The sequence below is a fragment of the Somniosus microcephalus genome, chromosome 4 (genome assembly GCF_052327205.1).
Source record: "Somniosus microcephalus isolate GS21.2 chromosome 4, FLI_Smic_1.0, whole genome shotgun sequence".
In the NCBI taxonomy this organism is placed as follows: Eukaryota; Metazoa; Chordata; class Chondrichthyes; order Squaliformes; family Somniosidae; genus Somniosus; species Somniosus microcephalus.
Genome location: NC_140990.1, coordinates 315,800,332 through 315,815,431, shown reverse-complemented (window position 1 = coordinate 315,815,431; position 15,100 = coordinate 315,800,332). Strand labels below are relative to the sequence as shown.

General features: G+C 49.0%; 1 protein-coding gene across 1 annotated transcript in view; it reads right to left on the bottom strand.

The window, feature by feature from the left end:
• Positions 1-15,100, bottom strand: part of LOC147120628 (receptor-type tyrosine-protein phosphatase-like N) — a 395,267-nt gene that overhangs the window by 290,703 nt on the left and 89,464 nt on the right. The window contains 1 exon segment of the mRNA XM_085986775.1: positions 13,478-13,528. Within this exon segment, the coding sequence (XP_085842901.1) occupies positions 13,478-13,528 (51 nt within the window).

Genomic DNA, 15,100 nt, shown 5'->3' with positions numbered 1-15,100 from the left:
CAACCATCGTCTGCCCCACCTGTGACAGAGACTGTTGGTCCCACATTGGACTCAGCAGCCACCTGAGAACTCATTTTTAACGTGGAAGCAAGTCACCCTCGGTTCCAAGGGACTGCCTAAGAAGAAGATTTACGTAGCTGGTCCAGTTAAGTTTCTGGTCAATGGTGACCCCCAGGATGTTGATGGTGGGGGAATTGGCAATTTTTTTTCCTTTTGAAGTATTTATCCAATTCTCTTTTGAAAGTTACTATTTAATGTGCTTCCACCGCCCTTTCAGGCAGCGCATTTCAGATCACAACAACTCGCTGTGTATATAAAAAAGAACATTCTCCTCATCCCTGTTCCTGGGACTAGGGACAGGGTCACTGGCTAAGGCTTGGGAAGCTAAGCAGAGCCAGGCCTGGTTAGTACCTGGGAAGGGTGACCATCAGGGAAGACCAGGTGCAGAAGGTCACGGAAGGAGCCCCGAGGAGGGGCGGTTGGTGAGAAGGTCACGGAAGGAGCCCTGGGAGGAGCGGCTGGTGAACAGGCCCGGGCGGTGGGCTGAAGATTGTCGGAATGGTGGAAATGGAATGGCGGGACGCAGCGGCTTTGCTTCTCCCAGTCATGGGAGCTTGCAAGATCACATTTCGTTGTTCATATACTTGTGCAATGACAATAAAGTTGAATTATTACTATTATTATCTCCCCTCTGGTTCTTTTGCCAATTATCTTAAATTTGTGTCCTCTGGTTATCGACCCTCTGGTCAGCAGAAACAGGGAGAAGAGGAGGGGAACCGAAAAACAATTTACGAGCGCTGTTAATTGGTTTGAAAATGGAAAACAAAAAATCAAATCGGTTTTTGTCACACCTTAAGAAAAGGAGAAGGCAAATTTGACTTCAATAATCACTGCAAAGGTGAGTCATGCTTCATATTAAATAAAAGATGACTCTCCGCTCACTTGAAACACTCGGTAACAAACTCTTGTGTTTTCCTCTACAGCCTTGAAACCCTTTGTTACGCCAGTGAGAGAAAGGGCCATTGACGCTACACTTGTCAAACCAACGACTTGGCCGTTGTCATGGAGACGGAGCCCGCACGAGAATCTCTGTTCAGAGGCCAGAAGCTGTGTCTCTAATGCATCTCTGGCTGCGAGGCGAGAGTGGCACTTATTAATCATGAATGGCCAGATCGCAGGCTGAAACTTGAATGCACACCCGCATCCCCCCGCCTCCGCTCCACTCCACTCCCCTCCTCACAAGCACCTTCCGAGACAACTCTCCCTATCGCCCACCCCCACGCCTTCCCCTCCTCCCCCAGCAGTTACTTTAATACGAATCGTTGACTGTTTTTTTTTTCCTTCTCCATCTATCATCAAGCACTACAGGGGTGAGTCAGCCTAGTGACGCAGCCAACGGCCACGTCACGAGCTCCAGCCAATGCAATCGACGCTTAAAAAAAGGAATCGTCACGTCACAATTTCGACAGCAAGTCCCAACCCCTCTGTCGGATCATCAGACGTACGCGAAGAGACCAATTCATCCTCGAATCTCCCCATGGTGCCCTCCAATAACGTCACATACTCTGGGAGCCGGCTCCTCGCCTGAACCAATAACACTTCAACTCAACATAATTTGAATAAGACTGGAGATAATTAACTTCCCCCTCCCCCCCCAACCCCCGTATCATTTGTGCGATGAAAGCAGAGACTGGCATTTATTTAGCACCCCATCACGACTCTTGAAATGTCTCAATGCTTCATATATATAGAATCGTAGAATGATGCAGCACAGGAGGAGGCCATTCGGCCCATCGTGTCTGTGCCGGCTCTATGAAAGGGCTCGCCAATTATTCCCACTCCTCAGGCTCTTTTCCCTGTAGCCCTGTAAATTTTTCATTTCCAAAGTATTTATCCAATTCTCTTTTGAAAGTTACTATTGAATCTGCTTCCACCGCCCTTTCAGGCAGCGCATTCCAGATCACAACAACTCGCTGCATAAAAAAGATTCTCCTCATCTCCAACGTTCCCTCTAATTTTTTTTTTCCCCTGCGCAAGGCCCCCTGAAATTTGCTGTGCGGTATCTTCGCCAGCGTCACCAACTGGTGAGCGGCCTGCGCACGACCTCCCGAACGTGCCCGCGGATCTTTGGGGGGGGGTGGGGGGCGGGGACGTTGCTCATCTCCCCCTCTGGCTCTTTTGGGCAATGACCATAAATCTGTGCCCTCTGGTTACCGACCCTCCTGCCAGTGGAAACCAGTTTCCATCTCAGAAGAGGGTCGCTGTGAAAGACACAAAATATACACACACACGATTCAACAAAGTGCCGTCAACCGGAGCAGGGACTGGCCACCTGACAGACTACGATTGGCGTCAAAGTTAGGCTTGAATACAGAATTTTATACAATGGGAGTGAATAGGAAGGGATTGGGCCCATTGGGTCACTGTTTCAAGCCTCACCCCAAGACTTGAGCACATCAGCTAACTTGACACTCGAGCGGAGCACTGAGGGAGTGCCGCATGTACCATCCTCAAAATGAGATGTGAAACCGATACCCTCCATGGCCTCGCCCACTCCCTGTCTCTGTAACCTCCTTCAGCCCCACCACCCTCTGAGATCTCTGCGCTCCTCCAATTCTGGCCTATAGAAACATAGAAGATCGGAGCAGGAGTAGGCCATTCGGCCCCTTGAGCCCGCTCCACCATTCAATGCGATCATGGCTGATCATCCAAATTCAGTACCCGGTCCCTGCTTTCTCCCCATACCCCTTGATCCCTTTAGCCTTAAGAAATATATCCAACTCCTTCTTGAATATATTTAATGAATTGGCCTCTACTGCCTTCTGTGGTAGTGAATTCCACAGGTTCACCACTCTCTGGGTGAAGAAATTCCTCCTCATTTCTGTCCTAAATGGCCTCCCCCTTATCCTTAGACTGTGACCCCTGGTTCTGGACTCCCCAACCTCGGGAACATCCTTCCTGCATCTAGTCTGTCCAGTCCTGTCAGAATTTTAGAAGTTTCAATGAGATCCCCTCTCATTCTTCTAAACTCCAGCGAGTACAAGCCCAATCGACCCAAACACTCCTCATACGTCATTCCTGCCATCCCAGGTATCAGCCTGGTGAATCTTCGCTGAACTCCTTCCATGGCAAGAACATCCTTCCTCAGATAAGGCGACCAAAACTGCACACAATGCTCAAGATGTGGTCTCACCAAGGCCCTGTACAACTGCAGCAAGACATCCTTGTTCCTGTACTCAAACCCTTTCGCTACGAAGGCCAACATACCATTTGCCTTCTTAAGCGCCTGCTGCACCTGCATGCTTACCTTCAAGGACTGGTGCACAAGGACGCCCAGGTCTCGTTGCACTTCCCCTTCTCCCAATCTATTGCCATTCAGATAATAATCTGCCTTCCTGTTTTTGCCACCAAAGTGGATAATCTCACATTTATCCACGTTATATTGCATCTGCCATGCTTCTGCCCAATCACCCAGCCTGTCCAAATCATCCTGGAGTTTCTTGACATCCTCCTCACAGAACACACGCCCACCCAGCTTTGTGTCGTCTGCAAATTTGGAGATATTACATCTAGTTCCCTTGTCTAAATCATTAATGTGCCTCTTGCACATCTCCCATTTCATTCATCACACAATTGGCGGCCGTGTCTTCAGCTGCCTCGGCCCTGAACTCTGGAGTTCCCTCCCTAAACCCCTTTATCTCTCCATCCTCCCGTAAGCCGCACTGCCTCCTGCGCGGCCTGCCTCTCCCGATGCGCGGCCCATTCAAAATTTGGCGCATGCGCGGGATCTACAGCGTAAAAGCCGGTGCGCGGCCTGCGCGGGACCTTGCAGATGACCGCGCAGCTAAGCGGGAGCATTGCTTGGGACGCTATACAATGGGAGTGAATCTATCAAAACCCAACGTAACCCCCAACCCCCCCCCCCGGAAGTGCAGGAACTGTTGGGAGGCAAACGCAGCAGCCATTTTGTGCACGGGCAAGATCCCACAACGGCAACAAGATGGCTGACCGGTTTCATCTGTTTGAGGGAAGAAATATTGACCGAGGCACTAGGAGAGCTCCCCCCTGCTGCTCTCCAAAATGGAGCCACAGGATCTTTCACGTCCGCCCGAACAGCCAGATGGGTTTCGGTTTAGTATCTCATCTGAAAAGATTGTACTAATGACAGGGCAGTAACTCCCTCGGTAGCACGCTGGAGTGTCAGACTAGGTTTCAGCAACAACAACTTGCATTTATATAGCACCTTTAATGTAGCAAAAACGTCCCCAAGGCTCGTCACGGGAGCGTGATCAGACAAAATGTGACACCGAGCCACACGAGGAGATATTAGGACCGGCGACCAAAAGAGGTAGGCTTTAAGGAACGCCTTAAAAAGGAGAGAGAGAGAGATAAAGGGGTTTAGGGAGGGAATTCTAGAGCTCAGGGCCCAGGCAGCTGAAGACACGGCTGCCAATTGTGTGACCAACGAAATGGGAGATGTGCAAGAGGCCAGAATTGGAGGAGCGCAGAGATCGAGATCTGGGAGGGTGGTGGGGCTGGAGGAGGTTACAGAGACAGGGAGGGGAGGGGGCGAGGCCATGGAGGGGATCGGTTTCAGATCTCATTTTGAGGATGGCACATGCGGTAGTCCCTCAGTGCTCTGCTCGAGTGTCAAGTTAGATGATGTGCTCAAGTCCTGGGGTGAGGCTTGAAAAGGTGGCCAAGCCAAGTTGTCGCAACAGATTCACACTGCAGAGCCTGGTTTACCAAGTCAATCTACGGCCATTTTAACATGGAGCCAACGTGGCGCACTTAATGGTACAGGAAACTCTCTTTTTACTGGCACCTAACTAACCGGAAATCTCTCTTAACCGGCAAAATTCAGGAGTAGGTTCAGGTAAGTTTTACTTCATATTAGTGGCCGTGTAACCGGGGTTCCTGGATCTGTGGCTGTGTAACCGGGGTTCCTGGACCTGTTGCCATGCAACAGGGACGCCTGGATCTGTGGCCGTGTAACCGGGGTTCCTGGATCTGTGGCCATGTAACCGGGGTTCACAGAATCACAGAAACCCCACAGTGCAGATAGAGGCCATTTCGGCCCATCGAGCCTGCACCGACACATATCCCACCCGATCCCCGTAACCCCAACACATGTCCCGCCCTATCCCTGTAACCCCACCTATTTAATCCCCCTAACACTAAGGGTCAATTTATCATAGCCAATCAACCTAACCCGCACATCTTTGGACTGTGGGAGGAAACCGGAGCACCCGGGGAAAACCCACGCAAACACGGGGAGAATGTGCAAACTCCACACAGACAGTCGCCCAAGGCCGGATTCGAACCCGGGTCTCTGGTGCTGTGAGGCAACAGTGCTAACCACTATGCCACCGTGCTGCAAGGAGAGAGCATGTTTGTTCCTATATCTTTACAGCCTAGTACAGGAAACTCTTTTTTTATCCGGCACCGACGGGACCGGCGTGGTGCCAGTTGATCAAAAAGTCCGGTTCCTGGATCTCTGGCCGTGTAACCGGGGTTCCTGGATCTGTGGCTGTGTAACCGGGGTTCCTGGATCTGTGGCCGTGTAACCGGGGTTCCTGGATCTGTGGCCGTGTAACCGGGGTTCCTGGATCTGTGGCCGTGTAACTGGGGTTCCTGGATCTGTGGCCGTGTAACCGGGGTTCCTGCACCTGTTGCCATGCAACAGGGATGCCTGGATCTGTGGCCGTGTACGGGGCTCTCGTACCTTAGTAAGTATACCTCTCTAATCCGGACTTTTTGATCAACTGGCACCACGCCGGTCCCGTCGGTGCCGGATAAAAAAAGGAGTTTCCTGTACTAGGCTGTAAAGATATAGGAACAAACACGCACTCTCCTTGCTGCCCCAACCCGGCATCTGATAAACAACAACTTGCATTTACATAGCGGTTTTAACAAAGTACATCGTAGGAACATTCGGCCCCTCGAGCCTGTTCCGCCATTCAAGCATATCATGGCTGATCTGCACCTTAACTCCGTCTACCCGCCTTGGTTCCATAACCATCAATACCCTTGCCTAACAAACATAAGAAACAGGAGCGGGAGTCGGCCATTCGGCCCCTCGAGCCTGCTCCACCATTCAATAAGATCGTGGCTGATCTGATCTTGGGCTCAGCTCCACTTCCCTGCCCGCTCCCCATAACCCATCACTCCCTTATTGTTCAAAAATCTGTCTCTCTCCACCTTAAATGTATTTAATGACCCAGCCTCCACAGCTCTCTGGGGCAGAGAATTCCACAGATTTACGACCCTCTGAGAGAAGAAATTCCTCCTCGTCTCAGTTTTAAAAAGGTGCCCCCTTATTCTGAAACTATGCCCCCTAGTTCTAGATTCCCCAATGAGGGGAAACATCTTCTCTGCATCTACCTTGTTGAGCCACCTCAGTATCTTGTATGTTTCAATAAGATCACCTCTCATTCTTCTAAACTCCAATGAGTATAGGCCCAACCTGCTCAACCTTTCTTCATAAGTCAACCCCTTCATCTCAGGAATCAACCTCGTGAACCTTCTCTGAACTGCCTCCAATGCAAATCTATCAATCTCAGTTTTGAAATTTTCAATTGACCGCCTCAGCCTCAACAGCTTTTTGGGGGAGAGAGTTCCAGCTTTCCACTCCCCTTTGTGTGAAGAAGTGCTTCCCGACATCACCCTGAACGGCCTGGCTCTAATTTTAAGGTTATGCCCCCTTGTTCTGGACTCCCCCCCCGCCCCCCCCCCCCACCGGAGGAAATATTTTCTCTCCATCCACCGTGTTAAATCCTTTAATCATCTTAAACATCTCGATTAGATCATCCCTTAATCTTCTATGCTCGAGGAAATAGACGCCGAATGTCCCAAGGTGCTTCACGGGAGGGTGAAGGCAGCGTTCGACTGGCCTGCTGAGGAAACCAGGCCTTGTTCGGTGGTGTTGTCTCTCAGCCGAGGCCGAGGGAGGGGGATGCTACAAATCACTGCGGTACGAGGGCAGGCCGGGAGGGCTGGGGGAAATGAAAACCGGGAAAAATGTTAATCATTTTACCCATAGGCTCTCATGGAGGAAGTTCTCCGCATTGTGCGAGGGTCGTCCTGGACGGGAGAACAATTCCGCTGAAGGTAGGGAAGACCTGAATTGTTCTCCGGGGGGTAGAGAATTCCACAGGTGGACTGTGGGAGCTGGCGAATAATCACAGGGTCCTCAAATTCTGGCCTCGCCTGGGCACAGTGACCAAGACGAACAGGCAAATCGTCAGTTGCTGAGCGGAGACGTCAAGTTACGCCGGAACCCCCTTCCTCCATTGGGCTTCGTGCTGGCAACCAGGAGAGGGTTGGGAAACGCCACAATTTCTCCGCACCCACCTCCCACCCTGACCCCTCGGACCTCAGCCACCTGCACCGTTCCAGTGAAGCTCAAGGCAAGCACGAGGAGCAGCACCTCATCGCTCGACGAGGCACCCCCGGACTCAACACGGAGTTCAACAATTTCAGATCATAACCTCTGCCCCCATTTTTTCTCTCCAGACAGCAGGGGGAGGCTGGTAATGGTTCTGCTGTTGCCATTTACACCTCCTCCAGACCCAGCTTTTGTTTCTTTATTGTCCCGTTAACACCCGCTTCTGCCTCGCACCATCATCCCCCTTTTGTCATTTAATCTCTCCTGCCCTCTCCACCCCGTCACATCCTGCCCCCTTTTTCCCTGCCTCTGTACCAACATCGTCTTTAAGCTGCGGGACCGCACAGCGCTCTGGAAGTCTCGAGCAGCCGGCTCACCGGCTTTTAAAATGGAAAAACCGTGCACGTGCGGAATTTTGAAGGGCCGCGCAGCCTGTTAATACAGAAACATAGAACATAGGAGCAGGAGTAGGCCATTTAGCCCCTCGAGCCTGCTCCGCCATTCAATGCGATCATGGCTGATCATCCAAATTCAGTACCCGGTCCCTGCCTTCTCCCCATATCCCTTGATCCCTTTAGCCTTAAGAAATATATCCAACTCTTTCTTGAATATATTTAATGAATTGGCCTCTACTGCCTTCTGTGGTAGAGAATTCCACAGGTTCACCACTCTCTGGGTGAAGTAATTCCTCCTCATCTCAGTCCTAAATGGCTTACCCCTTATCCTTAGACTGTGACCCCTGGTTCTGGACTCCCCGACCATCGGGAACATCCTTCCTGCATCTAGTCTGTCCAGTCCTGTTAGAATTTTATAAGTTTCAATGAGGTCCCCTCTCATTCTTCTAAACTCCAGCGAGTACAAGCCCAATCGACCCAATCTCTCCTCATACGTCATTCCTGCCATCCCAGGTATCAGCCTGGTGAATCTTCGATGCACTCCCTCCATGGCAAGAACATCCTTCCTCAGATAAGGCGACCAAAACTGCACACAATACTCAAGGTGTGGTCTCACCAAGGCCCTGTACAACTGCAGCAAGACATCCTTGTTCCTGTACTCAAACCCTCTCGCTATGAAGGCCAACATACCATTTGCCTTCTTAACCTCTTGCTGCACCTGCATGCTTACCTTCAGCGACTGGTGCACAAGGACACCCAGGTCTCGTTGCACTTCCCCTTCTCCCAATCTATTGCCATTCAGATAATAATCTGCCTTCCTGTTTTTGCCACCAAAGTGGATAAAGAGAGCGTGCCGCTCAAATAAAAGAGGGGGAATGTTGCTCTGTACTTGCTTAAAAACTATGAAATCTTGTAACTTCTTCCAGTTCTGACGAAAGGTCATCGACCTGAAAAGTTATCTCTTGTTTCACTCTCTCTCCACAGATGCTGCCTGACCTGCTGAGTTTTTCCAGCATTTAAGGGCAGGCTGAAAATTGCACTTGATGCACCAAATCACTCTTCCTCCGAGTTTTTGGTTGGCCAAGAGCTTTCCCCTAACTTCTTCCCATCTGTTCCCCTCTGCAAGCCCTCATCCCGACCCCACAACAGCCCCCCCTTTAAAAAAAAACACTCCCGCTCTCTCCGGAGAGTGGCACGCTTTAAGAGGCTATTATGGTGAAAGTTAATTAGAACTTAAGCTGGATCAGTAGGAGAGCTGCCAGCACACAGAATTCTACCCACGCACAGCCTTGAGGGACGGTGATTGGGGGAGGGGAAAGAGACTGAGTCACTCGCTGAATATATTTCCCACACACAGAAAATCTCATCTCATCAAGGCTGGAAGCGCTGCCAGGTGCACAGGGTCAGACTGAAGAGGACTGAGATTATTAAACCGTCTTAGCACTTTGTGGAGCAACGGGAACCATCGCTTCGATGACCTCCCTCCCGCCAAATGCCATTCGGTTATTGTTATAAATCTCATCATTCATCAAGAAACTACTCATGAAATAACGCTGGACGGCCAGCTGGTGGCGCCGTCCAAGGAGTATAAATACTCGGGCGTCGGCCCCAGCTTGCCCGGGACATTTTGTAAGACAAGGAACTAGTGAAGTACAACTAGACCTCCATGTTCTGAAACAAGTTGATTAAAGCCTTGCTTTATGCTCAAACCAAGTGCGTAGTGAGTTTTATTACGTCAGTTATGTTGACTGCATTCTGAATATATCAATGCACCTTACAGCGATGGGTTTGATTGATAAACATCAGGGAGTGAGAGTCTCAGTCGTTTAGCACTCATTTCTTACCCCTCAGATCTCTCGCTCTCTCCCCTTCCCCCCCACCCCACCCACCCTTGGTCGTTAAGGTCTTAACGAGGATTGGGTTTGGTCCTGTCCCGATCCAGCTGCCTTGGGTGTGGGTGCAGATTACGAACTGTCCACACAACCCATTCCTAATGGACACTAAACGCCAAGAAAATCTCATGTGGGTCAACTGGTGCAGTATGGAGTTGTGTATGCAGCAATCGCTACCGAATCAAACCCGTGCTGTACCTGCCCTGGGAGTGTTTGATGGGACAGTGTAGAGGGAGCTTTACTCTGTATCTAACCCGTGCTGTACCTGCCCTGGGAGTGTTTGATGGGACAGTGTAGAGGGAGCTTTACTCTGTATCTAACCCGTGCTGTACCTGCCCTGGGAGTGTGTGATGGGACAGTGTAGAGGGAGCTTTACTCTGTATCTAACCCGTGCTGTACCTGCCCTGGGAGTGTTTGATGGGACAGTGTAGAGGGAGCTTTGCTCTGTATCTAACCCGTGCTGTACCTGCCCTGGGAGTGTTTGATGGGACAGTGTAGAGGGAGCTTTACTCTGTATCTAACCCGTGTAATGATATCAGCAAATAGTGATGTTATTTGCCTGTTTGATTATGATGCCTTATCAGCATGTTTGCAGGTATTGATTACTTATGCCTGACCAGCAGAGGTCATGTGACCGAGACAAGCAAGGCAGTTCAGTTTTAGTTTCAGTTTCGTTCTAGATGCATCACTAGCATCGTGTCTCCTGAAAAGATGTATAAAGAGTTGAACAGACTTTAGATTAAAAGACATTCTCTTTCATAAATGTCTTGTCTTTGAACCCACAAAGAAATCAATATATGGTGTCAGAAGTGATTGAAAGAGATGAAGAGAAAAAATCTGAAGTTAAATCAGCTCTCCACAAATTAGCAAGCCAAAAGAGAACATCGTTGCTTACCATTGGAGAATAGCTAACGAAGTGAAAAAATGGATGGTTTACACCCACCGGCGACGCTTCAGTTGACAGGTAATGTGGCTGAAAATTGGAGGAGGTTCAAACAACGTTTGGGGTTGTATTTATCAGCAATCGGGGCTGACGAGAAAGGTGATAAAATGAAAGCGTCACTGTTCTTACATGTCGTGGGTGATGAAGCGCTGGAGGTGTATAATAACTTCACATTCGCTGCTGATGGAGACAAAATGAAGTTAGATAAAATAATGGAACAGTTTGAGGCCTACTGCATACCTAAACGTAACGTGACGTTTGAGAGGCACAGATTTTTCACGTGTACAGAAAACGGGAGAGACTATTGATCAGTATGTGACTGAACTGAGAAACCGAAGCAAAACATGTGAATTTGGGGGACTGACAGACTCGCTGATAAAAGACAGACTGGTGTGTGGTATTCCAGATAATGGTCTAAGGGAAAGACTGCTAAGAGAGCAAGATCTAGACCTGGGAAAAGCCATAGCACTGTGTAAGGCTACAGAAACTGTGAAGTCGCAGGCAAAGGAGCTGTTCAGTGACAGTAACTGCAACGTGGATGCAGTGAGAAAGAACGGATACAAACCGTTTAACAAAAAGAGCGCCAATGTGAAAAAAGAGGCGTGGCCAGCGAACGAAAATTAAAGGGACAATCGAAAGTCATGTAGTCGATGCGGTACACAGCATCCACCAAGAAAGTGTCCAGCATATGGTAAAACATGCAATAGTTGCAACAAGAACAACCATTATGCCCGTTGCTGTAAGAACCAAATGCAACAAAGCAATGTCCATGCAGTAGATGAAAGCGACATAGAGGAGTTCAATGTAGATGTTGTGTCTGAAAACAAAGAAGAAAGAGACTGGATGTTGAAACTAAAAGTGAATGACGTGCATATTCCATTTAAATTGGATACTGGAGCACAAGTTAATGTGATATCAGAGACTGATTTTAAGAAAATTAGACCCAGACCAAAGATACATGGAATCAAAGTGAAAGTGACAGGATACTCAGGTACTGAAATACCAGTGAAAGGAAGATGCATTGTCAAAGTAACACACAAGGACAGAGAGCACACGCTAGCATTAATCGTGGTGCCAAAGGATGTGCAAGCCATACTAGGTTTAAAAGCCTGTGAGAGACTGAACCTGGTAAAGAGAGTCCTCGTTGTGGAAAGCGAAGGAGAGACAGTCTATGATGAACTGAATGTTGCGTACACACCGGGTAAGCTGATGTATACAGCAGACACGTTGTCCAGAGCTGTTGACCCAGGAGAGCCCGCAAACACAGTGAAAAGACGGATGTACAAGGCAAAAGACAGTGGAACTGACTTCTACCAGAGCATGCTTGTATACCGCACAACGCCGCTCGAGTGTGGTATGTCACCAGCCCAACTCCTTATGGGACGTATGCTAAGGTCAAACCTACCCATCCCGGAGAACCTCCTGAAAACAAAAGAGGGGGAGAAAGTGAGGAAGTTCAAAGAACAACAGAAAGAAAAGCAAAAGTACTACTATGACAGAGGAACACAAAACCTACCTGAACTCCACACTGGTGACCAAGTAAGGTTGAAAGACAAAACAAACACATGGACTCAGAAGGGAACTGTCCTGAGTGAAGTTCAACCAAGATCATACACCATTCAGACAGATGAGGGTGCTGTTCTGAGAAGAAATCGTCGAGATCTTCTCATGGGACCAGCCACAGCAGGTCAAGAGACTGATACTGTTGAACAACCTGATCACACAGCTGAGAACCAATCATCTGAGGCAACAACTCAGATTCAAGGACAATCAATCAGAAAATCCTCAAGACACGTGAAGCCTCCTGAGAGACTCATTGAGCAAATTTAAGGACTATTGTTATAGAAGGAAGTAATGTTATCTTATTCTTTCTTCAAGTTCTAGTGTATTTACATATTTCATGTGAACACACAAAGCAAGGTTAAAAAACCTTGATAATGATAATGTTAATGTAAGTTCATTAAGTGTTACAGTTAAAATGCAGATTAATACAAAGAAAACATGTTGTTAGTTAAAAGTAAAATACTTTTGTTTTAAGAAAGGGAGATGTAATGATATCAGCAAATAGTGATGTTATTTGCCTGTTTGATTATGATGCCTTATCAGCATGTTTGCAGGTATTGATTACTTATGCCTGACCAGCAGAGGTCATGTGACCGAGACAAGCAAGACAGTCCAGTTTTAGTTTCAGTTTCGTTCTAGATGCATCACTAGCATCGTGTCTCCTGAAAAGCTGTATAAAGAGTTGAACAGACTTTAGATTAAAAGACATTCTCTTTCATAAATGTCTTGTCTTTGAACCCACAAAGAAATCAATACAACCCGTGCTGTACCTGCCCTGGAAGTGTTTGATGGGACAGTGTAGAGGGAGCTTTACTCTGTATCTAACCCGTGCTGTACCTGCCCTAGGAATGTTTGATGGGACAGTGTAGAGGGAGCTTTACTCTGTATCTAACCTGTGCTGTACCTGCCCTGGGAGTGTTTGATGGGACAGTGTAGAGGGAGCTTTACTCTGTATCTAACCCGTGCTGTACCTGCCCTGGGAGTGTTTGATGGGACAGTGTAGAGGGAGCTTTACTCTGTATCTAACCCGTGCTGTACCTGCCCTGGGAGTGTTTGATGGGACAGTGTAGAGGGAGCTTTACTCTGTATCTAACCCGTGCTGTACCTGCCCTGGGAGTGTTTGATGGGACAGTGTAGCGGGAGCTCTAATTTGCCTTTGGGAGTGCTTACTTGTGCCCACACTTACACCCTCACCTAGATGAGCACAAAATACATCCATAAAAGAGAATAAATAAATGGACAGAGAAATCTCAATTCTATTCTTTGCCGGCAGTGGTCAGTAGGGAACATGACTCACCATCCACGCAGCGCTCCTGATGCGAGCAGAGTCTCTCGTCAAACAGACAGCCTTAAAAATAAGAGAGAAAGAAAAATATCAAACAGGCTGGAATATTAGATTTTCTATTATCGCAAAAAAAAAAGCAGCCTTCGAGAACCGCTCAATAACATACATTGCCCACGACGGGCCTCAAGGCTACCCGGTGCTTAGCACCGGACCATAGCAACGGTTCAGATCTGACCTAGTCACCGGACCAGCCTCAAGTACATCGTTGGAAGGGTCGCATCCATGTCAAATACTTCCACGGGAAATGAGCTGCAGAATTAGGGAGTTGGCGGCGGGAGTTGTTGACATAATCCGTCCCCCCGTCCAATTCGTTCCACATGCTCCGGCTGCCCAGTACTGAGGGGGTGCTGCACTGTCGGAGGTGACATCTTTCGGATGAGATGTTAACCCGCAGTCCCGTCTGCCCTCCCGGGTAGACGGAAAAGATCCTCACGGCCATTATTTCGAAGAAGAGCAAGGGGGAAGTTATCCCTGGGTGTACTGGGGCTAATATTTATCCCTCAACCAACATCACTTCATTGCTGTCTGTGGGAGCTTGCTGTGCATAAATTGGCTGCCGCGTTTCCTACATTACAACAGTGACTACACTTCAAAAATGTACATCATTGGCTGTAAAGCGCTTTGAGATGTCCTGAAAGGTGCTGTCGAAATGCAAATTCTCTCTTTTGGTCTTTACTGAGTGGTATGTGGGTGAGCCCCTGGGCCGGGTAAGGAGGATCAGCCAGGATACAGTCTGGTGACTCTGGGAAGCCTTTGTGTGCATAGATGCCGGGAGAGGCAGGTGGGGGGGGGGGCATGAATGGCTAGCCTGCCCTTCCCCTGCACAGTCGGATAACTTGCCCAACACTCCGAATCATAGAAGATAGGAGCAGGAGTAGGCCATTCAGCCCCTCGAGCCTGCTCCGCCATTTAATGAGATCATGGCTGATCATCCAAATTCAGTACCCTGTCCCTGTCACTCACCACGCAGGTCGCCAGGTGATGACTGACCACTGGGCTGAGGTACTTGTGGGTACCAAGACCCGAAGAACTGAACTCCACCATCAGGAAGTGCCCATCCAAAACTCTGCTGCTCACACCGAGTCCCGTTCTCCCATCTCCCCTGTGCTCGCTGACCCACATTGGCTCCCGATTAACGAACGCCCCAATTTAAAATTCTCATCCTTGTTTTCAAACCCCTCCACGGCCTTACCCCATCCTATCTCTGTAATCTCCTCCAGCCCTACAATTACAACCATTCCCCAGCACCCCCAACGAGATCTCTGCGCTCCTCCAATTCTGGCCTCTTGCGCATCCCCCGATTTCCATCGCTCCACCATTGGCGGCCGTGCCTTCAGCTGCCTGGGTCCTGAGCTCTGGAATTCCCTCCCTAGACCCCTCCGCCTCTCTCTCCTCCTTTAAGACGCTCCTTAAAACTTACCTCTTTGACCAAGCTTTTGGTCGCCTGTCCTAATATCTCCTTATTTGGCTCGGTGTCAAATTTGTGCCCGATAACGCATCTGTGAAGAGCCTTGGGTCGTTTTACTAAGTTAAAGGCGCTATATAAATGCAAGTTATTGCTTCACGAGAGATGGA